At 39.6% G+C, this 27,572-nt stretch overlaps 1 non-coding gene and 1 gene segment (V, D, J or C); one reads left to right on the top strand and one right to left on the bottom strand.

The window, feature by feature from the left end:
- The window catches only part of LOC116590188, a 42,144-nt gene extending 18,802 nt beyond the window's left edge, over positions 1-23,342 (top strand). Inside the window, 4 exon segments of the V gene segment in view lie at positions 3,873-3,987; positions 14,453-14,623; positions 15,070-15,074; positions 23,296-23,342. Of these exon segments, the coding sequence occupies positions 3,873-3,987; positions 14,453-14,623; positions 15,070-15,074; positions 23,296-23,342 (338 nt within the window).
- On the bottom strand, positions 7,440-7,544 carry LOC116592140. Its single transcript, XR_004286331.1, has one exon. It is a non-coding gene; the product is annotated as a U6 spliceosomal RNA (small nuclear RNA).
- Positions 23,343-27,572: the final 4,230 nt, after the last annotated feature.

A 27,572-nucleotide genomic window follows, 5' to 3' on the forward strand; every position in this document is an offset into this window, starting at 1 on the left:
GATCCAGATGCAGGGCTGGATCTCAGGACCCCAGGATTATGACCTGACCTCTCAGAAGAACTTTAACCAACTGAGCAACCCAGTTGCCCCTAAATTTTTTATTTGAAAATAAGTATATAGAAAATTCACATTTTTGGTGTATGTTCTTGTGAATTTTGAATTTTAATACATTGTATACATCATGTAACCATCATACAATCACTGTACAGAATAATTTCTTTGGTCTCCAAAACTCCCTTGTGCTATTCTCTTACCTTTACACAATTCCATATTCCCCACTCCTTGCAAACATTGGTCTATTCTTATTTTTGTGTTTTAAAATGTCATAATGATGAGAGCATACAATACATGAGCTTTTGAGAACTATGTGTCGTGGTGGGAGGAAGCACGTGCTACAGGCACATGCATAACCTTACCCTTGTCACTACTCTCAGTGTTTCCTACCCCTGAGGTTTTGAACTTTGAAGTTATTTTGATCAGAATAAGCTCATCATTTCAAGTGTTTTGAATTTCTTTAGAGACTTGATTTATAATTCTATAGAATGTATTTGGCAAGTGATAATGCAGAGATGGTGTTGAAGTTTGGGTCAACTCATAATCGAGATGAGTCACATTTTGTACACAAGTCTTATTGTACAAACTTCATCTTAAATTTTTATCAATAGATACTTTTTCACATTGTATGAGCAATTTAATCGGTTAAAATTCACTCTAACAGTACCAATTAGGGTATGGTTATTACTTGTTTTTCCCAGGAATTCATTTGAGATAACACAGCAAATGATTTTTTTTTAAGTTAATTTATCTATTTTAGAGAGAGAGCACAAGTGAGAGGAGCACAAGAAGAGGGAGAGAGAATCTCACGCGGTCTGTCTGCTGAGCATGGAGCGCAACACAGGGCTCAATCTCACAATCTTGAGATCAAGACTTGTGATGAAACCGAGAATCCAGTGCTTAACCAGCTGTGCCACCCAGGCACCCTTGCAATAATTCTTAATCTTTGTTACACTAGCAATGTCTGTACAGAGCTGAACTATAACACTAGGGTGGATATGTATTGTCTCAGGTAAAGGCTATACACGTGCAAGTTATTTTATTAGTAAAAGAACAAAGTCAAGATAATCAGAAATATGTAACATTTTACCATTAAAGTGGGAAAGTACCTATAAAAGTATAAAAATAACCTCAAAAGAAGCAAAGTATTAAAATTGGTGGTACCAAACATCTAGGAGAATTCTTAGATTCCATCTCTTCTAATGGCCTAGGTGGAAATCTGCGTTAAGCAATTACCAGCTTATTTCAAGGCTCTTGCTTATACACTCATCTGTGGACTATCTCTTTCTGTTGATTCTCTGGGGGACCTCAGTTTAAGATCTCTAATATGAGTAACTTTTTCAATTCTTGTCAGTGAAGGATGCACAATGTCATATAATTGATAAACATGTAAGCAAGGATTCATTTCTCATACTTTATCTGCCAAACTGGTAATAAATTGTACTTATAAGCTCATTTCATACATCTCAATGGCAATCTTTTTCTGGGATTTTGTTCAGAGCACCAAAGGTTTAGGTCATGTAATGGTGATGAAATGAATGGCCACAGAGCAGTCTGTACCTGTGATGTAAGGAAGAGTGTCAAGGGTTTACTTATCTAGTTCTATAGTTTGTGAAGGTTAGAATGTGTATGGGTTGGGACATCTGAGTTATGTGGGCTACAGTGAACAGTTAAAAGTGAGACAGCCTAGGACTTTGTAAGGGGGAAACAAAGCCATGAGGGCTAAGGCTGTACCAGACCACAGTAGTTCAAGGGTAACTGTTATAGTAACTCATTTCAGTTTTAATATTCCATTTGTTGTTTCCACTTTTCCACAGGATCGGTGTGTGATAGGAGAAGAGAAGTTTCTATGTGAGTCCTAACTTTACCTAACTTTCCCAGAGAAATTTGCTCTGCCCTCTGGAGAGTAATTGAAATGGCATAGGCAGTAAACACAAAATCCAGTTGATATTTGGCTCTTGTGATTGCTGTGGTTTTCAGGCAAGAAGGTGGGCCAATCCATGTAGGAAATAAAATACTATTACCCGTCCACACTCATAGCTCATGGAAGGAATGCAGCTGTGTTATATAGCTTTGGAGATACTCAAATGTTTCCTTAGGACGGTATTTCAGAGCATATTCCACATTCCAGATTTTATGGGATTTCATTGACTCCCAGAAAAGCATGATTAGCCCCATTGTCTGCCATCCTAGAAGTCTGCCACTAGTGTTTGTTTAATGTTGCAACCAGTATATTCCCAGTGTGAAGTGTTGTTTCTGGTGGATTGTAGCAAATGTTCATTGGAGATCACTTGGATTAATGCACCAGGCAGCTGTTCTGGCTTTGATACATTTTGTTCTCATGGATTATCAAATCAATCATTCATAGTGATTCTTTACAAAATTTAGTGCCACATTCTATTTTTTTAATTTAATTTTTATTTATTTTTTATTTGAGAGAGAGAATGAGGGAGAAAGAGAGTACAAGCAGGGGGAGAGTCAGAGGGAGTGGCAGACTCCCAGCTGAGCAGGAAGCATGATGTGGGACTCGATCCCAGGACTCCAAGATCATGACTGCGCAGAAGGCATTCGCTTAACCAACTGAGCCACCCAGGTGCTTGGTGCAAACTTTCTGTAATTAAGATGGTATTATTGAACTTTCTCATGGTTTTGTCTTTCTGTTTTTAAAGAGATGGTTACAGGGATGCGTGGATGGCTCAATGTGTTAAGTGGCTGCCTTCGGCTCTGGTCACGATTCCCAGGGTCCTGGGATTGAGTCCCGCATTGGACTCCTTGCTCAGTGGAAAGCCTGCTTCTCTCTCTGCCTCTGCCTGCTTGTGCTTTCTCCCTCCCTCTGACAAATAAATAAGCAAAATATTTTAAAAGAATAAATAAAAAAGAGGTGCTTACATATACTCTTACTTGGAAATGTATATTCAGATAACTTACTCAAGCTTTTTTTCTTAGCTTCTACCTTGTCTTTTTTACTGTGAGATTTGTCTTTCTACAAAACTAATTTGAATTACATGAATTCATCAAATATTCATGTATTTGCTGTGCATTTCTAATAGGATGCAGGAGATACGTGAAAGGGTTAAGAAAAATTAGGAAGTTAAAAAACCTCATTGTTGGGTGCCTGGGTGGCTCACTTGGTTAAGCGTCTGCCTTCGGCTCAGATCATGATCCCAGGGTCCTGGATCATCAGGCACCCTGCTCAATGGAAAGTCTGCCCCCCCTCCTCTGCTCTCTCTCTCAAAAATAAATAAAATCTTTAACACAAAAAAGGAATGTCATCTTCTTTATAGTATTTGAAAGTTGTGACCAACATTAAAAACATATTGACCAACACTGACAACATTATTTTTTGTAAAATGAGATATAAATGAGATGTTCAGTAATTCTGCTACTTGAATTAATGTTACTTCTCCAAGGTTTGGATTTTATAAAGGGGTCTGTAGTAGTAATTTCTTGACCAGTCTGTTTTTGTCTCAGTGTTTTAACGGACTCTGGCCAACACGCCCACATTTTAGTCCCTGTCCACCAGGGGGTGCAGCTTCCTACCACAATCACATTTCCTGTGTGAAATGTGGGCTTCCACTGATCATTTCTGTCATTTCAACATTTCTTCATGTGAAGAATGAAAAATATTGTTTAGGCGATGCTCCAGAGATGAAGTGTTCTCCAGGCTTCGTGACTGTGGTACTCCTATTGCTTGGTAAGTAAAATGCCTCTTAAAATTTGGATTCCTTTTTCCATGATGTCAGGAAAAAGTTTTAAGTATACTTTTATCCAAGAGCTTTATGCCCAAGGTGACACAGTTTTCTTTTCTTTTTCCTCAGGACAAACACATGGAGACTCAGTGACTCAGACAGAAGGCCAAGTGACCCTCTCAGAAGAGACTTCCCTGACTATAAACTGTACCTATTCAGCAACTGGGTATCCAAATCTCTTCTGGTATGTCCAGTATCCAGGAGAAGGTCTAGAGCTCCTCCTGAAAGCCCTGAGGGACAAGGAGAAGGGAAGCAACAAAGGATTTGAAGCCACCTACAACAAAGATTCCAAATCCTTCCACTTGGAGAAAGGCTCAGTGCAAGCCTCAGATTCAGCTGTGTACTATTGTGCCATGTACGACACAGTGATGAGGACTGCAGGGGGAGCTGAGCACAAACTCTGAGCAGAACAGGGGCCTGGATGCTGAGTGTCTCTGCCTGATCCACTCTGGTTCCAGCACAATCTGTTGTTTGTCCTTCAGTGTCTGGTTGATACAAAAATCATACAAATGACTAGAGCATAGGAACCAGAAGTAACATTCCCCAACCCCAGCTGTTCCTTAGTGACATTGAGAACAGTTTGATGCCAAGAGTTCCTCAGCCAGAGCATAAGTAATTTCAAGGTAAAGCCGCATAACAATGAAGTGGTCTCTTGCTCATCCTTGCAGTGAACGTCCAGCCCCACAAGTTGTTCATGGCACCCTGGTGGATGTTGCTGTGTCTATACACTTTTAGAGACACACAGTGTGCCTGAGAAGGTGGCCTCTGCGCAGTGTCTTCCTGACAAAGTGTGGCAGGAGAGGTGATGCGAGAGCTTCAGCTCCAAACCAGGTTTTAGTAGAGAAAGAAGGGAAGGGAACAAAGGAGGAAAAACACATGCACCTGAGCAAGGAAAAGAGAGACCAGGGACCTCTGCCCTGCTTTCTTTTCTAGTAAATCAGCCGGGGGGTGGGGTACAAGCTGATATTCAACATGAAAGGGTAGGGAGCAGAAACAGAATGGAGGATGTGGCTCATGTCCTGACCAGTTAAATAGATCAGCTGGCTTTCTGACAGTAAGAGCTCAAGAGAGATTGTTCTCAGTGCCCAGAAAATACGGTGAGAGAAAACGCTCTTGCACTGATGTCTCCTAAAAATATCAATAGTTAGGTGATACTGGGAGGAAACTCCTATAGATTTCCCTAACTCCTGTTTTGCAACCTCTCACAGAGAGCCACAAGTCATGGGATTGGGAGAACGTATGGGAGTCAGTGCAGTTCGGTAAGAATCATGTCAAAAGCAATGTCTGTGTTGCAGTGCAAGACTTTGTTAATATTGCTGCAATCTTCTTTAATTATTATCTACTTATCTGCAGATTTTATGAATGAGTTATGATCAAAATATTGATACATTCACTATTATGTTACTTATATATTCTTCATTTAAAATATCTTTATTTAATTGGTTTAAAATATAATTTTTATTTTGCAACCTGTATAAATATAAATGCATGTAAAAATATAGTTTAAACAATTTGAAAGATATTTAGTAAGTGTTTTCTCAGACATTTGGATAAACACAGTAGACTAGGGGTGCCTGGCTGGCTCTGTGGATAGAGCTGGGACTCTGAGTCTGAAGGTTTTATGTTCGAGCCCATGTTGAGTGTAAAGATTACGTAAAGGTAAAATCTCTAAAAAAAAAAAAACCATTGGTAGATTAATAATATATATATTTATCTCTTGATTTCTCTAATGCTCTTTTTTTGTTGTTTTTGTTTTGTTTTTGTTTTTGTTTTTTTACCATTTTTAAAATTTTTTATAAACATATAATATATTTTTATCCCCAGGGGTACAGGTCTGTGAATTGCCAGGTTTACACATTTCACAGCACTCCCCATAGCACATACCCTCCCCAGTGTCCATAACCTCACCCCCCTCTCCCAACCCCCCTCCCCCCAGCAACCCTCAGTTTGTTTTGTGAGATTGAGTCACTTATGATTTGTCTCCCTCCCAATCCCATCTTGTTTCATTTATTCTTCTCCTACCCCCTTAACCCCCCATGTTGCTTCTCTACTTCCTCATATCAGGGAGATCATATGATAGTTGTCTTTCTCCAACTGACTTATTTCGCTGAGCATGATACCCTCTAGTTCCATCCACGTCGTCGCAAATGGCAAGATTTCATTTCTTTTGATAGCTGCATAGTATTCCATTGTGTATATATACCACATCTTCTTGATCCATTCATCTGTTGATGGACATTTAGGTTCTTTCCATAGTTTGGCTATTGTGGACATTGCTGCTATAAACATTCGGGTGCATGTGCCCCTTCGGATCACTACGTTTGTGTCTTTAGGGTAAATACCCAGTAGTGCAATTGCTGGGTCATAGGGTAGTTCTATTTTCAACATTTTGAGGAACCTCCATGCTGTTTTCCAGAGTGGTTGCACCAGCTTGCATTCCCACCAACAGTGTAGGAGGGTTCCTCTTTCTCCGCATCCTCGCCAGCATTTGTCATTTCCTGACTTCTTAATTTTAGCCATTCTGATTGGTATGAGGTGATATCTCATTGTCGTTTTGATTTGTATTTCCCTGATGCCAAGTGATGTGGAGCACTTCAATGCTCTTTTTTTTAAGGATTTTATTTTTTTGAGAAAGAGCGTGCATGAACACAAGCAGTGGGGGAGGGCAAATGGAGAGGGAGAAACAGACTTCCCACTTAGCAGGGAGCAGGAGGCATGGTTCAATCCCAGGACACTGAGACCATATCCTGAGTTGAAGTCAGAAGCTTAACTGACCGAGCCACCCAGGCGCCTCTCTAATACTCTTTAAAATTTTTAGTAAAGACATCCCAAAGGGCAGAAAGCCATAGACACAAATAGAAATATGAGAAAAGCTATTAGCAGACAGGGACACCAACCAATTTTAGGAAATAAGATATATATGGAGAAAGGGAAACTGGCATGAAAGACTAGATAAGAAGAAACCTGGGCCTACTGTGGAAGCACCTCAGTATGTGTTGTGCCCTCTGGAAAGGGTCAGAGAAAAGAAGCACCACATGTTTTTAGATAATTGAGGAAGATGGCATTTCCCATGTTGGTACATGTGTGTGCACAGATGTGGTTGTGTGCACGTGTGTTGAGGGTATTGGAGGAGAGAAGGTATATAAGAAGGTTGAGAGGTCACACTGGGTGCTCAGAACTGAGCATACAAAACATGGGAGGTTATTGTGTTCAAATGAGGTAAGGGAAAAAAATAGATTCAAAGGATTGATAACCTAATGACCAAATTCTGGTGTCTATTCTGGCCTTTCTGATCAGAGCTGAGCTGTGGAAACTAAACAGTGAGGAGAAGACCTCGGTGACAGGATCTATTGCCTGAGGGCAGCAGCCTGAACTCTTCAGCAAGAGTAATTAGATATTTCTGCTTTTGGCTCCAACATAGGCATCTGAACAGACATGAGTAGTGAGGAGGAACACTGACATAACAATAGGTACATTGAAAGAGCTACAGTGAATGTCTAAACCCTGCCTTCTTATAAAGTGATTTATCTCTACCATGGGTGAAATCATATAGTGTAGACATACAAGATTCTTACATTTTTTCATCATGATTCTTACATCTTCATTGCTTCCATAATTCATTATATGTAGTATTTAAAAATTATGGAATGCTTCATGAATTTGCATGTCATTCTTGCACACAGGCCATGCTAATTTTCTCTGTATCATTCTAATTTTAGTATGTGTGCTCCCAAAGTGAGCCTTATCTGTCATGTTTTCAGTAAGTGCCATCCCCCCACTTTATCGCAGATGTGATGAATGAACATCACAGTTAGTTAAACCATCAATCCTCAAATCCTCATTTCAATATAAATTTTACTCATGTCTATTTTCAGATGTAAGGTTTTCAATTAAAGTTGCTTAATACAAAAGAATTTGGGGTTTTGAGACTCTCACTGGGACATAGAGAAGTGTAACATGACCCACACACTTGCTATACCAGGAAGCCCCTATTTCCTGTTCTGGGGCCACAGCGGCACATAACCAGCAATCCTTCCCTCACCCTGTCAGGATCCCCCCCAGTGCTGAGCCCTGAAGCTGAAGAAGAAGAAGAAGACATTTTCCTCTTGTGGGAAAACTCAAACATGTTGCTCTCCAACCTTCTCAAGGTGGTCATGACTTCCGTGTGGCTAGGTAAGGATGGTCCCTGTGGGAACGTGTCTTCTCTATGACCTAAAATCAGGAGAGATAGGCAGGATCTGGCGGGAACCTTGGGAAGGAGGGATGACAGTGTGTAAAATAGAAGTTCTTTGTGCTAAATCACATATTCCAGAAGTCTCTGATTCTGTGTTTGTTTGTTGTTATTGTTTTTTTCTTCAGGATCCAGTATTGCCCAGAAGATAACTCAAGCCCAACCAGCAATGTTAGTGCAGGAGAAGGGGAGTGTCACTCTGGAATGCACATATAACACCAATGATCCAAGTTATAGTCTTTTATGGTACAAGCAGCGCAGCAGTGGGGCAATGGTTTTCCTTATTCGTCAGGATTCTTACAACCAGCAAAATGCCACCGAAGGTCGCTACTCACTGAATTTTCAGAAGACAGGAAATTTCATCCAACTTGTCATCTCAGCTTCACAGCTGGAGGACTCTGCGGTGTATTTCTGTGCACTGAGGGAGGCCACAGTGAGGGGAGTGATGGAGGGAGGTATACACAAACCCCAGGGCTCTTGTTGATGCTTCCCCTGTGTTGGGCCCAAGGCAGGGGGAAATGGTCATCCCAGACAGGAAGTGGCACAAGTACAGGAGTAGAGGGAGAAATTCACTCTAAGAAAATACCACTCTGGGTAAGAGTTATCTGCATCAAACACTTCCTAATCCCTGAAAATTTGTGTTGAAATTGTTTTTTGAAGACTAGTCATGAAAAATAATTTTATTTAGCTAGATTTAGCTAGAAGAATTGGCTAAGGAAATTTAGAAATATTTGACTCAAAAATCAGTAATAATGTGTGCAAATTATTGGATTTTTCAGTACATATTTACTTGTTCAGGACATATTTGTTCAGTACATATTTATTGAGTATATATTATGTTACGGGTATCTCTTGAATAAGAAAGGTCGTGAATGTTTCTGTGATTTTCCTTTTTTGTTTTATATCCTGATATTTTGTGCCATTTAATGATTTAGTTTAAAATTAGGTTTGTTTGCCATGAGTTATCGTATTCACATTTAGTTTCTAATGAGCCTGCTCTGTAAGGTAGTTTGTACTAGTGTTCATTCCATCTTACTAACACCTCTAGCATAGATGTGCTCAGTTTGCATCATGGAGGTTTAGTGCATCTCCCCAGATTGATCCACAAATGATCATAATTAGGGACTCTTAGGAGGACACAGTGAAGGAGCAGAGTGTGAATTTTCCCCTTTATCTGTTCCTGCCCTTCACTTGAACACTTCTTCAAAAGTACTTCTTGTCAACATGTGGCTCAGTTTGCACACCTCTGAGCCCTCCTTGTTTGAACAGTGCTCTACTCTCCAAAATCCTCATTCTCTCCATTATCCTCCTTCTATCTCTAACCCTATTTGCCCAGTGCCTTAAAATTCAGATGGTAATGGATGGTTGATAATTAGTTGTACATTCTAACACCCTCTTATATTTGCTAGAAAGGCAGATGAGTAAACTAGAAATCTTAACTAGAATCTCTTCAAATGTTTTTAATTGCAAACTTTTACCATTTTAACATATATTTTACCATTTAAAAAATTTTTGAGTGTACATTTCAGTGGTATTAAATACATTTACATTGTTGTTCAACTAGCAATACCATCCATTTCCAGAATTCTTTCCTCTTGAAAAATTAAATATTTGCACTCATTAAACAATCAGTCTCCATTACTTCATTCCTCCAGTTCTTGAGAACTATCATTCTGCTTTTTCTTCCCATGAGTTTGACTACTTTAAGTACCTCATAGAAGTAGAATTATGCAGTCAAATGCCCTACCACTTGGGGGTATAGCTCAGTGGTAGAGCATTTGACTGCAAATGCCCTACCACTAAGCTGTAACCCCTCTAGAAGTGGAATTATGCAATGCTGGTCATTTTATGACACTTTATTTGACATAATGTCTCAACATTCACCTCTGTTGCAGTGTGTGTGAGGATTTCTTTCCATTTTAAGGTTGAATAATATTCCAGTGTATGTACATAGCACATTTTGTTTATGTACATTTACTTGTGGATGGACTTTAAGGTTGCATCCACCTTTTGGTAGAAATAGGAGTCCATAAACATTTCAATATTGTGGGTATATAGCCAAATTCTTGCCATTTTTTAGTAGAATCTTAAAGTTGAATGTGGAGGTGTTCTTAGAAAATATATTGTAAGCCCTAAGGAGTGACTGTGGAAGCAGCTGAAACGTCAACGGCATTCCAGCTCTCGAAATATTGAAGGCAATAGTCCAGTAGGAGTAGGATAAGATCCCCAAGGACAGAGCATAAGTTAGGAGGTATGAAAGAATTCCACCTTCAGCACCCCCTTTCTGCACCTGGCGATTGCTAGCCCAAACATTCAGCTCCTCCCTTACCCCATGACTGACTGGCTGTGTTCCTACATGTAGGAGGGAGTACAAGCCTGCTTCAAGTATCTGCCATCCCATTTTAATCCTTTCCCATGTTTTGAGGAGTCTTTTTTTTTTAATTAAAAAACAAATAAAAGCTATATGCAGGATTCAGCTGCTGCTGCTCTCCCTTGCAAAGGCAGTGCTGCATGGCTTCTCAGACTGGTGTCTGAGAACTTTATTTCAGTGCATGATAACAGTTGAATTTCTGGATTATAAGGCCATTCTATTTCACAATTTTTCAGAAACATTTATACTTATTAATCGGAACAACAATGTTCTAGACTGCCTTATCACAAGCAAGTTTCAAGGAACAGAGAAAGAGAGTGATCACTAATCATGAATGGAGCTCTAGTGTATCAGTGACTCACAAAACCCTAGAAGAGTTTGTCACTCTTGCTTCAGGGCATTGTTTAAATCAGGTGTCTAATATTTGGTCTGGATGGAATGGTGAAGCCACTAGCCACTGGTTAGTTCCTGAATATAAGTTTGGGTACCCATTGTTCTAGGTTTTCTTTCTTCTTTTGGTGAAAGAGTTAAACTTGTCATTATTTAATTCTCCTGTATTAGTTTCATTTGCATAAATAAAGATCCTGCTAAGGTGTGACTTAAAATATTTCAAAAGCTGGGAAGAAGTCATTTTACTACCATATAGTCTCTCTCTCAATTTTTCTCTGATGACAATCAAAGTAGCAAAAATAGGGAACAGGTTTTTGCTATCATTGAGCTTTGTGTTCTAAACTATTAGCTCTGCCATGAAACTTCCTGATCATTTTGAGCTTTGTTTCATTATTTATAAAATGGAAAAGTGATATCTTTTTAAATATTTTGTTGTGACAAATTTGACAGTTATGTATCCAAAGACTTTGACAAATAACTGATGAGCAATTTAGGAGGGATCTTAACAAAGTCCTGATCTGAACCTGAGAGAAAGTCCCAGTGAATTAGATAGAATGGAAGGGAATCCTCACCTTTAAAAAGGGCTCCACAAAAAGTTTGCATCAAATGTCATACTTGATGGTGAAAGCTTAAATGTTTCTCCTTAATTTGGGATGTAAGGAAAGAATTTTCATTTTCACTTATGTCTAATATTGAAGTAGAGGTTCCAGCCAATGCAATAAGACACGTGGAAGAAACAAGAGCCATATAGTTTGGAAAGGAAGACGTGAACTTGTCTTTATTAATAGGCAGAATAATTGTCTGAGCAGAAAATGCAAGGGACTCTACAAAATAGCTACTAGAACAAATTGGTTTCCGAAGCCAATTGTATACGTACCATATGACCCGGCCATTGGACTCCCATATATGGAGCAAGAAAAATGAAAGCATATGTCTATAAAAAAGTCTTATACACATATATTCAAGGCAACTCTATTTGTAAGAGCCCCTCTGGGACTAATGGGATATGGTCAGCAACAGGTGAATAGACAAATTGTTTTTTACGCACATGATGGGATACACCACAGCAACAGAAAGAAACAAACTCTTGATAATTATGATCAATGAAAAAAAATATCAAAATAATTATGTTGAAAAGAATCCATACAGAAGAGTACAATACAGAATTTCTACAAAATTAAAAATATGCAGACAAATTCATGCAGAAATATTACCTAGAAATGGGGGGGGGGGTGAGTGTTGAGAGAAAGATTACAAAGAGACATGAGGGAACAGTTGGGGTGATGCATATGTTCATTATCTCAACTGTGTTGAGGGCCTCATATGTCAAATCTTATAGAATTGTTCACTTCAAATTGGCACAGTTTATTTTTTTTACAAAAATTACCCAATATTAAAGCCATTAAACATCCAAATTTACTATGCATATCTTCCCTCAATGCTGTACAATTCTTTTATGTGAACCAAAAGGCAAAATATTTCTCTTGTACATTTTCAGTGGCCTAGAAATATGTTTTTTTTACTAGGAGTTATAGGTAATGACTTTCCGCAACCATGTGCTAGACTGCTTATTTTCAATCCAGCATCATTCCAACTTATTTGGTATTCTGTCTACATGTCTGAATACAAGTTTGCAGCTACTTGTCCCAAATTTCTTTTTAACATAGATTTTAGGCAGTTTCTGATAATGTGATTGGAAGGTGGAAGGGAAGAGAAGGAACATGTGAACCCAAGAAATATCCAGACCTGAATTTCTTATTTCACTCTGCATCTGGAAAACTTCCCATGTTAGCTCTGGACTCATGAAGTTCTTTGATCTGATTGTGTGGAGAGTTGCGTCTAGGAAACAGCTTGAACTAAGCTTCCATCTCTGTTTCTAGAGATAAATGTTTGTAGGGCTTTACAGAAGATGTGTTCCTTTCCAGAACTTTATGCTGATAATTCAGATTTCTTAGCTCATGAGGAAAATTTTTTTGATTAGCATTTGGCAACAGAATGTGGTAGATAGGTGGTAATAGAATGCATCCTTGAGGCTAAAACCTGTTAAAGGTATACAGCATTAGTGAGGCCCCTGGGTGGCTCAGTCAGTTAAGCATCTGCCTTTGGGTCAGGTCATGATCTGAGTCCTGGGATGGAGCCCCATGTTGGGAATCCCTGCTCAGCAGAGAGTCTGCTTATCCCTCTGCCCCACTCCCCCTGCCAGCTTGTGCTCTCTCTCTCTCTCAAATAAATAAATCAAATATTTTTTCTTTAAAAAAAGGAGTATAACATTAGTATTTGTTACCTGATTCACATACACTATTCATCTCATGCTAGAGTCAACGAAACTGTGAGAGTATAAGATAAGAATCTCAGATCAGTCAATTAAGCATCCAGCCCTTGGTTTGGCTCTAGTAGTTATCTCAGTTTTGTGAGGCTGATCCTCATGTTAGACTCTGTGCTCAGCCTGGGGAGTGTTTTCCCTCTCCCTCCGCCCCTCTGCCCATCCCTTGCTCTCATACTCTCAAACATAAAAAAAAAATAAATCTTTAAAAAAAGAAGAATCTCGCATCATTCTATAGGTATTTGACAACGTCATTTGTGATCTCTCTTCTGAATACAATTGATATTTTCCATTTGTTTATGATTCTGAAAATAAATATTTGACTATTAAAATGGTTACCTATAAAATAGTGTGACTTTTATTCTGAAAAACATATATTAAAAAGATAGTATTCCTTAAATTGCTAATTTTTATGACCAAGTAATACAGTGTTTCAGGTAAAGGGCGTTTGTTCATTTTTTTAAATTTAACATATATTTAGGGAGTGCTTAAAAAAAAAATGATAGTCACTGTTCTAAATATTGGAGCACAGTGCCAAAACAAAACAGACACAAACGAATACAGAATCACTCAGCAAAGACTTGACTTCTAATTACTTTTTCCATACTCAACTCAAACCCCATTTCTGGCAGTCAGTGGGTTTGGGGCTGGTCCACATGGACCCATGAGTATATGAAGTACTATAGTAAGATGCTTTAAGAAGTTTGTTACCCTCCCAGCTACAGAGATTCTCTGGGATGCTGTGTTAAAGAATTTCCATATCAGGCAGTGTCCTAAGAACAAAACAGACCTGAGAGGTCAGGATTGCTATTGTTCAGACTTCCAAGGGCCACCTGAAGCCCGGCATGCCTCATCAAGTCAGGGATGAAACAGATGGCTGACTTGGGGAGGATTCTGGCCAACATGCACATATTTCAGTCCCTGTCCACCAGAGGGTGCAGCTTCCTACCACAATCACATTTCCTGTGAGAAATGTGGGCTTCCACTGATCATTTCTCTGTCACTCCAACATTTCTTGTTGGAGAACATTATTTAGGTGACACTCCAGAGATGAAGTGTTCTCCAGGCTTCGTGACTGTGGTACTCTTAATGCTTGGTAAGTAAAATGTCTCCTAAAATTTGGGATTCTTTCTTCCATTGTGTCAGCAAATTGTTTAACTGTCATTTCTCCAAGAGCTTTATGCACAAGGTGACACAATTCTCTTTTCTTTTTCCTCAGGACAAACACATGGAGACTCAGTGACTCAGACAGAGAGCCAAGTGACCCTCTCAGAAGAGGCTTCACTGACCATAAACTGTACTTTTTCAACATCATGGTCCCCCACTCTTTTCTGGTATGTCCAGTATCCAGGAGAAGGTCTAGAGCTCCTCCTGAAAGCCTTGAGGGACAAGGAGAAGGGAAGCAACAAAGGATTTGAAGCCACCTACAACAAAGATTCCAAATCCTTCCACTTGGAGAAAGACTCAGTGCAAGCCTCAGATGCAGCTGTGTACTACTGTGCCATGTATGACACAGTGATGGGGACTGCAGGGGGAGCTGAGCACAAACTCTGAGCAGAACAGAGTCCTGGATGCTGAGCGTCTCTGACTGGTCCATTCTGGTTTCAGCAGAGTCTGTTGTTGTTTGTCCCTCAGTGTGTGGTTGGAACAAAAATCATGCAAACAACTAGAGCACAGGAACCAGAAGTAACATTCCCCAACCCCAGCTGTTCCTTAGTGACATTGAGAACAGTTTGATGCCAAGAGTTCCTCAGCCAGAGCATAAGTAATTTCAAGGTAGAATCACATAACAATGAAGTGGTCTCTTGCTCATCCTTGCAGTGAACATCCAGCCCCACAAGTTGTTCATGGCACCCTGGTGGGTGTTGCTGTGTCTATGACACTTTTAGAGACACACAATGTGCCTGAGAAGGTGGCCTCTGCCCAGTGTCTTCCTGACAGAGTGTGGCAGGAGAGGTGATGCGAGAGCTTCAGCCCCATACCAGGTTTTAGTAGAGAAAGAAGAGAAGGGAACAAAGGAGGAAAAACACGTGTACCTGAGCAAGGAAAAGAGAGACCAGGAACCTCTGCCCTGCTTTCTTTTCTAGTAAATCAGGTGGGAGACACAGGCTGATATTCAACATGAAGGGGTAGGTTAGAAACAGAATTGAGGAGTTGGCTCATATCTAAATCACCCACTGTGTCCTTCCTTTTATTCTCGGCAAGTACATGGATCGTTAACCTTCTAACAAGTAGGCCTTGAGTGAAGTGGTTTTTCAGTGCCAAGGAAAGTTGCACCATACACACTTGTCTCTATACCCCTGAAGCCCTGTTAAAAATGTGGTAAGGAAATTATAAAGAGAACAGACAAAAAATGACAGTGGACAGTGATGTTAGAAAAACTTTAGAGGGTGAGGTGTATGCAAACTTGCTCAGCAGACCAAATAAAAAAGAAACCAAGTAGAACTTAGGCGAGAAGCATCTTAATGTATGGTGCATCCTCTGGAATGGGTTAGGAATAGGAGGCATCAATTACATTTTAATAATTATGGCAAGTACTGTGTGTGTGTGTGTGTGTGTCTGTGTGTGTCTGTGGGTGTTTTGGGGACATTTGGAAGATCTTAGGAGGACTGAAGAGAAAATATGTAAGTAATAGACAACCCAGGCTATTTACAGAGCCTATATAATAACCAATGATCACTTTTCAAACCCTGCAAAAGATGGAAGGTAGTCATTAAGAACTGAAGAACTGCACATAAAAAGTCCAAAGGTCTAGGAGCACCTGGGTGGTTCAGTCAGACGAGCCTCTGCCTTTGGCGCAGGTTATGATCTCAGGGTCCTGGGATGGAAGCAGGTATGGGGCTCCCTGCTCCTCGGGGAGCCGGCTTCTCCCTTTCCCTCTGCCCTTCCCCCTGCTCATGCTCCTGCACTTGGGTATGCATGTCCTGTCTCTCTTAAATAAATAAACAAAATCTTTAAAAAATGAGAAAGGCAAAATAATTAAAACAGAAAAATATAATGATTAATTATTCACTTCAGAGAAAATAAAATACTACTCAGGAAAGGCACATATTCATAATAGTCCGTATGTTTCAACCAAATTGTCTTCTAGATAAGTTTTAGTAATATGTACTGCTAATAATGGTGATTGGGCAGAAAACATATTTCCCCACGCCTTGTGTATTACTGAGATTTTCAACTTTTGTTTGTCAGTTAGGCTTCCCTTATTATTAATAGTTTCTTTAATTATGTATGTGATGGAGTTTCATCTCGTGTATTTAAAAGCTGTTTACATTTTTTCTGTACAAATTGTCCACATATATATCTGCCTATTTCCAGTTATGTTACTGTCTTTTAAATAAACATATTTTAAGGAACATTGTCTGTGTTAAGAAAATTGTAATATGACTGTCATATATATGTGCCTTTTTAAAAATGTTTATTATTATCCTTTTGACTTTCTGGGGTTTTCTTGCTACCCAGAATTTTAAAAAATAGTGTATAGTACTTGGTACACTAAAATAAAGAATATTAAGCTACCTGATTATTTTTTACATCCATTACTTATCTTTTTTCATATGTAAATTCATCTCTCAGAGAATTAGCATATGATTCCCCAGTAAAGACAGAATGTCAATTTTCTTTAGCACATCAACTGTATAAAATAATAATAAAATTGTTCTTAAAATCCCCTTAAAATAGTATATAGTAAATTTAATGAATTTTTAATGGATTCTGAGTCATTGCATGCTGCTTAATAATCCTTAGCACTCTAAAATGGTAACTTTTTTTTCCTTCTTTTAAAAATTAACTTATAATGTATTATTAGCCCCAGGGGTACAGGTCTGTGAATCGCCAGGTTTACACACTTCACAGCACTCACCATAGCACATACCCTCCCCAATGTCCATAACCCAGCCACCCTCTCCCTCCCCCATGCCACCCTCAGCAACCGACAGTTTGTTTCCTGAGATCAAGAGTCTCTTATGGTTTATCTCCCTCCCTATCCCATCTTGTTTCATAAAATGGTAACATTTTATCTCATTTTTTCTTTAGTTTCTCCCAAATTATTTTTATTTTTAAATCTCTCACTTGGATGTGTGAGTATAAGATGTAAGCTTGAGGTTCAAGGCTTTCTCTTTCCCTTAATTTTGTTTGTTTAGTTTGAAGCAACTAACCAGGCTCAACATCCACTCTTGAATGACTAATTATTCTTCATTGATGTTAAATGTTCTCTTTGGGGTTTTTTCCACTTATAAATTTTTCCTTATTAAGGTTTTCAACATAGCCACGGTGTTTTCATCCAAAATTATACTTGAATATTTTGGTGCTTCCAATAGCTTACAGAATATGTAAAGAATATATATGTCCATTCAGCCTGGAGCCCATTCTAGAACTTAATACAGAGAAGATGTTGTGAATGGAAGCAATGCGATTAGAGAAGGAGGGAGAGGTAAACCCAGCCCATGACTTGACAAGATGTGTAGTGAGAGATCCTTTCAGGCCATGTGAACCAATCACTGGTTCTTCTGACTCTGCCAGTCATTTTGGATTGCAAGGACCCAAAGTACCTGATGCCATGCTCACAAGCGATTCACCCAAGAATGGGAAGTAGACAGCCAAGTTTGAAGAGTAAGTACAACTTTGTAGCTCTTGTGTCCTTCTTTAAGCAGAGGAATTAAATAACCAAGACTTGGTTTTGGAGTTCAGAAGAGTCCCAGCTACTTGAAATGCTTTGAAAGCTGATGCTGCCTCAGTGTTTTGGATCCTGTCACTGTTTTGCAGGAAATTTCCTAACTTTTCTTCTATTACTGTATATGCTTCTTGATGAAGTTTATGAAAATCCATTGTAGTAACGGTCATTGCCTCTCTTGAGGGTGCTGTTCAAAGTACATTTTATTTCAAACAGAGTGCCTTTATTTTAAGCAGAATGAGTATGGAATGTTCTATTGTCTGAGACTCTCTCTTTCTCCCTCTATCCTCTCCTCTCTTTCCTCAGCTTTCTCCCTCCCGAGTTTGCTGGACCAATTCTGTGTTTTAGTTCTTCCTTGAAGTGAGTTTCTCTGAGGGATCAACCATTTCTTGGGGCTACAATATCTTTGCCATCGATACTTTTTATTAAAAATCATTTTACTGTGAAATCCAACAAATTTCACAAAAGTAGACAACACAAACACACCATCTGTATTACTTAGGGGTATACAAATTTAAGACTGATTTTTTTGAATATGAAATTTCTTCATTAATTTTTAAAAATACTTTCTGTATTAGAGTTCTCCAGAGAGACAGAATCAATAATATCAACAGGGTGTGTGTGTGAGGCTGTGTGTGTGTAAAGAGAGAGACAGACACAGAGAGACAGAGATTTTAGGAATTGGTTCATGTGATTGTGGAGACTGGCAAGTCCAATTCTATAGGGCAGGTGGGCAGGCTAGAGACCCAGGGAAGAGTTGATGTTGCAGCTTGTGCCCAAAGGCAGTCTGGAGGCAGAATTCCTTCTACCTCCAGGACCTCTCATTTTTTTCATAAGATCTTCAACTGGTAGGATGAGACCCACTCATGTTATAGAGGGTAATCTGCCTTACTCAGTCTATTGACTTAAATATTAATCTCATCTAGAAAATATCTTCATGGGTGCCTTGGTGTCTCAGTTGGTAAAACATACTGTCTCAGTTGGTTAAACATATGACTCTTGCTTTCAGCTCCGGTCATGATCTCGGGGTCATGGGATGGAGCGCCATGTGGTGTGGAGCCTGCTTGGGATTCTCTTTCTCCCTCTCCTTCTGCCTACAGCTCTTGAAAGAGAACAAAACAAAACAAAAATGAAAAAACATTCATAGTGACTTCTAAACTGATGTTGGAAAATATCTGCATGACCTAGTCAAGTAGACACATGAAATTAACCATCACACCTTCTTTACCTCCAATAATTCTATTTCTAAAGCCTAGTTTGTTTTCTATGCATTCAGTATGCCAGGTTTTTTTTTTTTAAGGGTTTGCATGGTCTATTTCTTTCCATCTTTTGCATTCAGCCACTGTGTGTACTATATCTCAAACTTGCAATGAAACCTCATATATATATATACACCCTCAACTATTCATTGAAAAAAATAGAAGCAATAAGAAGATAATTTTCACAAGCTTCTAAACTTACAGTTTACCAGTATCTATGCTCAAATATTCTGCCTTTCCTCTTACTAGATTGTAATTCCATGAGAGCAGAGTCTTTGCTTATTCTCAACATGTACAAGCATACCTGACAAACAGTAGGTCTACAAAAAAAATTGTTGAGTTACAAATGAGTAATAAAAAATACCACCATCAGTACTAGAGCAAAAAATACAAGGAAACCTTGTTATGTGCCCATTGTTACAAACTGACGGTATAGTAGAGAATAGAACAGATATCCTAAGGAGTTTATATTTTAGTTAAGGGAATAAACTATTCCCTGCTGTAGGCACTTTATATGCATTTTCTCTTTTGTTTAAAAATTTTTCCAGCTTTTCTGATGTAAAGTTGCCTATATATAGGCATATATATTATCTAAATTGTCTAAATATAGACAATAAAATTTTCTAAATTGTCCAAATATAGACAATAAAAATTGTCTATATTTAGGGTGTCCCACATAATGTTTTGATGTATGTATACATTATGAAAGGATTACCACAACAAAGCTAATTAACATATCCACTATCTCACATAGTTACTATTGTGTGTGTGTGTGTGTGTGTGTGTGTGATAAGAACACTTACGGTCTGTCTATTTTCTTAGCGAATTCCAAGTATGCAGTACTATTAACTATACCCTAACTAATATCCTAATATCTCAGATATTCGGTCTTCAGAACTTACTCACCTGGCATGACTGAAACTTTATTTCATCCTTTGACATACATCTCCCCATTTTTCCCCACACCCAAACCACCTTAACACCACCATTCTACTCTCTATTTCTGTGAGTTTAACTTTTTAAGATTCCTCATACAACTTGATTCATGCAATATTTTTCTTTCTGTATTTGGCTTATTTCATTTACTGTGTTCTTCAGGTACATCCTTGTTGTCACAACTGGCAGGATTTCATCTGTTGGTGGACATGTAGGTTGTTCTCCATACCTTGGCTGTTGTGAATAATGCTGCAGTGAACATGGGAGCACAGATATCTTTTTGAGTTACTGATTTCATTTCTTTTGGATTTATACCCAGAAATGGGATAGCTGGATTGTATGGTTGTTCTGCTTTTAACTTTTTGTGGGACTTCCATACTGTTTTCCATAGTGACTGTACCACCAACAGTGCTCAAGGGCTCCCTGTTTTCTTTCTTTCTTTTTAAAAAAGATTTTATTTATATATTTGACAAAGAGAGAGAGAGAGAGAGCACAAGCAGGGAGAGCTGCAGGCAGAGGGCGAGGGAGAAGCAGATGCCCCACTGAGTCCCACTTGGGACTCAATCCCAAGACCCTGGGATCATGACCTGAGCTGAAGGCAGACACTTGACTGAATCACCCAGACACCTGGCTCCCTGTTTTCTACATCCTCACCAACATTTGTTATCTCTTGCCTTTTTGGCAATAGCTATTCTAACAGGTGTGAAGTGGTATCTCATGGTGGGTATGATTTGCATTTCCCTGATGATTAGTGATGTTGAGCCCCTTTCTATACACCTGCTGGCCATTTGTATGTCTTCTTTGGAGAAATTTCTATGTAGGTTCTTTGTCCATTTTTAAATTATTTGTTTTCTTGTTGTTGAGTTGCTTGCGTTCTTTATATATTTTGGATGTTAGTCTCTTATCAGATGTGTGGTTCACAAATATTTTCTATAATCCCATATGTTATCTTTTCACTCAGTTTGGCTATTTCCTTTGTCATGCAGAAGTGTTTAATTCAATGCAATGTAAGGGTCTATTTAGCCAGAATGATTTTATCTCGGTTAAACAGTGATTTTGTTGTTTATGCAGTAAAACTTAAACTGACCCTGCTCCCCCCCTCCCCCGCAGGGGAACTTACTTAAAAGCAAGTCCAGGGAACCAGTAACATGTGGCCCACCAGTCCCTGATAACAGAGCCCAAATACAAGGGTGTGTCAGGTCAAGGGGCGATAACAGAATGCAGGGATGAGTCGGGCCAGGTAGAGACATCCAATCAGTGGGGTGGGCATACTGTCTCCCTAGCTACCAAGGAGTGTGGGCCCTGACTTTTGGGCGCCTTTTGGGCGCCAATTCTGACCAAGTTGATAGGCTCGTTCAAATAGCTACTATGGGGTGAATTGTAATTCAACTGGCCACCTGTGTGTGACCTAGCATGACTGTGCAGCTTTCTCTGTGTGTTGCAATCTCATTGGCCACCTGTGGGTGGCCAGGCTCAACCACATGGCTTTTGCTCTATAAAAGTTAGTCTGTGAGGCTAGGAGTCGCTCACTTTCTCTGTAAGAGGCGGCCCCAAATGGTCAGTTTGATATTTGATGCTTGGCGCGAAATAAAGCTTTGCTTGACCTTCGCTTTGTATCAGTCTCGCTCCTTTGACCACGGACCTAACAGCAATCCCACTCATTTATTCTTGTTTTTATTTTCTGTGCCTTTGGGGGTCATATCTTAAAAAAAAAATAAAAATAAAAAATAGCTAACTGAGAGGCTTAAGCTCTGTCTTTCAGTGCTCTGTATGAGGTAAGATAAAAACTGGCTCATGGAGAGTGGTTGGAATTACCAAGCATCAGGCCTCCTGCCCTTCCATCCCTTCCTTGTGGGGGTAAACTCTTAGTTCTGCACCTATTCCCAATCTTGCAAACCATACCAGTGGTAGAATGATGCCTTTCCTTTCCTTTTGTTCCCGGCTGTCCTAACAGATTGGGCTCTGCCTGTGGTTCTGCACTGGTATGAGGCAAAATAGAACCCAGCCCCACAGAGGGGGCCCCGAGAGGCTGGAAGCCAGGTGTGTGCTTGATTCTTACTCCCCACTCTCCAAACACCTACTTCTCCGTGGAAGAAATCACGGGCCCAGGCAATCGTCTTGGTACTGAGCTAACTTGATGGGGTGGAAGGACAGACCTGGGTTCAGTGAAACTGGTCTTCTTACCTGGATCAATGTAGCTATTCTCAGTTTGTGTTCCTCTGGGGTGCTTTTAATTCTTAGCTGGATTCTGAATTTGTCTCCAAGGTACTAATATCATTGTTAAATCAGTGTAGTGGTTCTGTGTAGGAAGAGATGGTCTGCATGGTGTCTTCTAAATCTTTCCAAAATTGTCGAAGAACTGTTACTACACTTATTCTTAGATAAGAAAGCTGAGGCTTAACTCTTCGATCCAATATCCGCTATAGCCAGAATTCAGACTGAAGTGTTCAAACATATATTTTAAGTACTAGTCTACTGTGCTTATACAGACACATCAGGGCTTATATCCTACACTATATTGCAAATGGCAAGGAGAAAACCTGGCAAGAAGGTTAATCAGAGTGGGTCACCTGGGTGGCTCAGTGGGTTAAAACCTCTGCCTTCCGCTCAGGTCATGATCTCAGGGTCCTGGGATCAAGCCCCAAATTGGGGGGGGGGGTGTCTCTGCTCAGCAGGGAGCTTGCTTCCCCCACCCTCTCTCTGCCTGCTTCTCTGCCTACTTGTGATCTCTGTCTGTCAAGTAAATAAATAAATAATCTTTTAAAAAAAAGTAGAAGATTAATCAGGGCTTTTGAGGAACTGTAGCTACAGCAGCAAGATGGCAGTGTTTTCAACGGCCTTGCCTATAGAAAGAATGTGTGTAGGAGGGGCGTGTTGTCTCTGATTGGCTGATCACAAACCCTGTGAATCTCTTTGTTTAGTGTTTAAAAAATGTTGAATAGACGAGTCAGCTTTTGGGGGCAGCCCTGTGCAGAAGAAGGATGGAGAAGCATCTGAGAACCCTGTTGGTGGTTTTGTGGCTCCATTTTTGTTGTAAGTTACTGCCGAGTTTTAGCCAGGTTGACGCAGGATGTTTAGGGAACATTCTCTTAGGATTTTCAGCAAAAGTGCATTGCATTGGGATAGGAGAAGGGAAGAAAATGGGGTCATTTTATAGTTTACCTGGGATTCAGTGGAGAGAAGGAAGAGTGGCAGATTAAGAAGCATTCAAATGGATATTCTATTTCTTAAATCTCACTTTGCTTTCTGGATAGGGGTGAGTGGCAAAGACCAAGTGGAACAGAACCCTCAATCCTTGGTCATCTTGGAGGGGGAGAACTGCACGATTCAATGCATCTATTCAGTGACCCCCTTTAGCAGCTTAAGGTGGTACAAGCAGGGCACTGGGAGAGGTCCTGCTTCTCTGATAGTCATGGCTAATGATGACGGCAGAAAGTCCAATGGAAGGTACACAGCGACTCTGGATGCAACCTCCAAGCACAGCTCCCTGCACATCAGAGCCATCCAGCTCAGCGATTCAGCCCTCTACATCTGTGGAGTGAGCGCACTGTGTTCCCTGGGCACTTGCAGCCAGTACCCAAATCTGCACCTGCAGGTTGTTAAAGGAAGTTTAGGAGGTGAAGTAGAGCATTTTTTTTTATGTCATTTATACTTTCACAAGTGAGCTGATACTTCTTTCTTGCATATTATTTTGAACTTAAACTGGGATGTCTACAAAGCATAAAGTTATCTTCATTCAACAAATAAATTTAACTGCCACATCTGGCTGTTCCCAAAGGTAAGACTGTCATATTGCATTACTGCTGTTGAAGTAAATAATAATTTTGCTTTAAAGGGACAGATCAGCTCTGTCTGGTGTCTGGCGACTAGTAGAATGTCAACCAGGTGGAAAAGCAACAAGTTGATGGGGCTGAGGACAATATCTGTTAAGCTTCCTTCCCCCTGAAAGATTTTAGCCCTCACTTAATGGCTATTCAAGTTCTGAGGAAGTATTCTGTGGGGAGAGATATGCTTTACCAATTTATCCATGCTCCATATCAAGCCACCTTTCCAGATGCACCCCCAACTCATTTATTGCCTTTTACAGCTGCTCCTTCCGAGAACGTCTCTGCTCATACTATTATGCCAACATAATACTGGCAGGCACAGTCACTCTGAGACAGCAGGGCAGCCGTCCCAGGCTCTTCAACTAATAGTATTTTAGAAAATAAACATAAGGGACAGAATGTCTTCATGCTAGGGTAGTCTTAGATTGCACAAATTAGCTACGATGTTCTTTTTTGAGAGACTTTGAGAAATTTAAATATGGTTTGAGAGTTAGATGAGATAAATATTTGTTTTATTTGAAATGTAGATATTAACTGAGAGAAAGAAAGAGAAGAATATATAATAAGATATTTTAAAAGGTAATCTCTGAGTGCTAAGAATAATTTTATTTTTATGTCTTTTCTTATTTATATATCTAATTTTCTATACTTCACAGGTTCTACTATGTCAAAATAAAGGTCATTAAAAACAAAAACTTGGGACTTCCAGTTTCTTGTTCTGTGTGTAAGGAGCTTTTTTTTTTATTTTTAAGATTGCTTGATTGGTTGATTAGTTTATGAGAGAGAGACAAGCAGGAAGGGCAGAGGGAGAGGGAGATGGAATCTCAAGCAGACTCCACAGTGAATGCAGAGCCCGATGTAGGGTTGGACCTCAGAACCCTGATTTCAACACCTGTCTGAAACCAAGAGTCAGATATTGAACCGACTGCACCACCCAGGCAACCCTGCACATAAGGAATTTTAAAGTTACCACTTGTCCTAGTAAGTAAAGAGTTGAACAGGATGAAAAATTGACAACTGTTCTTGGATATGTAGAGGAGGAGAACACAGGACAAATTGCTGTCCCTTTTGGAGAGACAGACAGTGGAAACATAGTTGCAGCTTATTGGAGCAAAGACTCATGAGCATAAACTGCATGGGGAACCAGTGCTGGACAAGAAATCCCAAACTGTAATTGATGAATTGCTGGAGGCTTAGTGTGGACAAGTCTGAGAATTAAAAACTCCAGGGCACACAGTCATAGGGGAATCCCACAATATTGTGAGATTACATCTAGCAGCTCAATCAGGTACCCACAGTATATACTGGAGAAAAATCCCCTAATGCTCTGCAGAGAGGGGTGGGGGAAGAACTACTTGGAAATGCACTAGAGCAATCTATTCTTCCTTCACAAGGCTTGCCCTCAGAGGAATAGTTAACAGGTACTTAAACTGTCGGGGTCCTATCAGAGCCTAACTAACCTAGGGGAAAGGAAATACCCAACTCTGACCAGTTTAACCATCTTGTCCCTCCTAATGAGGGAGAAAGAAATAGAAAAAGAAAATTAGAGAAGTTCAAAATCCAGTACAGGCTTAGTCTTCCACTTCCCTTTAGCAGGACCATGGATGCTTCCCCTCTTCCCATCTCTCACCACCACATTCCCAAAGGTTTATTTCAACAAATCCTTTTGCCCAGTACATCTTGTCTGGCTATTAAGGAATATGACACGGCAGACCAAAAAACAAAAAGCACACTTTGGAGAAACATAACAATAAGATGTGGCAGAGATGTTGGAATTATAAGACCAGGAGTTTAAGACAACTACAATTAATATACTAAGCCCTCTAATGGATAAAGCAGACAGCATGCAAAAACAAATGAGCCATTTCAACAGAGATGGAATTGCAAGAAAGAATCAAAAAGAAATGTGAGAGATCAAAAGCACTTAGAATAGAAGCACCTGAAGAAAAAAATCTCTGAACATGACGGTATCTCAACAGAAACCTCTAAAATTGAAAAGCAAAGAAAACAAAGATTGGGAAAAAAAAAAAAAGAACAGAGTATCCTAAAGACATGTCACAGCTACAAAAGTTGTAACATATTACTAAAGGAAATATCAGAAGAAGAAACAAGAACAGTGAGAGGAAAAGAAGAAATAATTGAAACGGTAATGGCTACTTATTTTCCTCATTTAATGTCAGACACAGATTTGGGGAACTCAGAGAACACCAAGCAGGATAAATGCCAAAAAAAAAAAAACAAAAACAAACAAATAAATAAATAAACAACACTTAGGCATATCACTATCTACATAGATAGTGATTTCTATCATACTTAGAAAATCAAAGGTAACACCCACAACAACAAATCCCTAAAAAATCCAAGGCAAAAAACCCCCTGCCTATAGAGGAACAAATATAGGCATTACATCTGACTTCTTTCAGAAACTACACAAGCAAGAAGAGAGGGAAGTGAAATGTTTAAAGTCTGAGAGAAGGAAAAAAACCCACCAACCTAGAATTCTATACCCTGTAAAATCTTCTTTCAAAAGTGAATGAGAAATAAAGGCTTTCTCAGACTAACAAAAATTGAGGGAATTTTTTTCTGCTAGACGTGCTTTGCAACAGACACTTAAAGTTCTTTAGAGAGAAGGAAAAGAATATAGGTCAGAAACTGAGACTGACATGAAGCTGTAGGGGCCTGGTTAGCCAGAGGGAGCCATTTGGTTATAAACTTAGATTGACTCCACCCCTCCCAGAGGAACTCACTTGCAAACCCCGATACAGGGGCGGGCCAGACCGGATAGAGACATCCAGTCAGTGGGGCGCACATGTATTTGCTATGGTGAATTGGAATTCAGTTGGCCACCTGTATTGCTGACCAAACATGACTGTTGCAGTTTTCTCTGTGTGTTGTAACCTCATTGGCCACCTGTGTGTGGGCCAGACTCAATCACCTCTATAAAGGTTAGTCTGTGAGGCAGGGGAGTAGTAGTAGTAGTCGTTGGGGGTAGTCGTGGGGAGCATCCAGGTCATGAGAAGCAGCATCGCTGGGAGCAGCGTCCCGGGGAAGGGTTGTCATGGGGTAGCGTCGTTGTAGTGTCGTCATCAGGTAGCATGGTAGTCGTCAGGAGCGTTGTCGTCGGGTAGGGGAGTCGGGAGCAGTGTCGCTGAGGTCGGTGTCCTTGTCGTCATCTCCTCTTTGTAAGAGACACCCTGACCAGTTGGTTTGATTTTCTATGCTTGGCACGAAATAAAGCTTTGTTTGACTTTCGCTTTGTGTTGGTCTCGTTCCTTTGATCACAGACCCTAACAAAAGCAAGGGAAAAAAGACTAGGTGAAGGTAAAATAGAAAGTTTCATTTTCATTTTGGTCATAATTGATCTAACAGACACACATTGATTTTATTTGTTATGCAATTATTTATTGAACACACAATAAGTAACAGATGTTTTTGTAGATTTATAATGTAGAGTACTGAACAAAACAGACAAATGAAGATACCAAAAGACCTTCCCTAATGAAGTGTGAATCTAGATTGGTCTATGGTGTTTACTTTCTTTAAAAGGAATATACTATTAAATTTATTTTCCAATGTATGCATTTTCTTTGCTTGCTTTCTGTAACTGGCATGTTTCATGTGCTGATGAAAGACATAGACATTGAAATTTGCACTTACTAAATGATGTGATGACAAAATTACTAAACTTAGAGCACCTATATTTCATTATCTATAACAACATATAACCTCATCACATAGTTGTAAGGATTCAATTCAATTA

Source organism: Mustela erminea, chromosome 5, assembly GCF_009829155.1.
Source record: "Mustela erminea isolate mMusErm1 chromosome 5, mMusErm1.Pri, whole genome shotgun sequence".
Taxonomy (NCBI): Eukaryota; Metazoa; Chordata; class Mammalia; order Carnivora; family Mustelidae; genus Mustela; species Mustela erminea.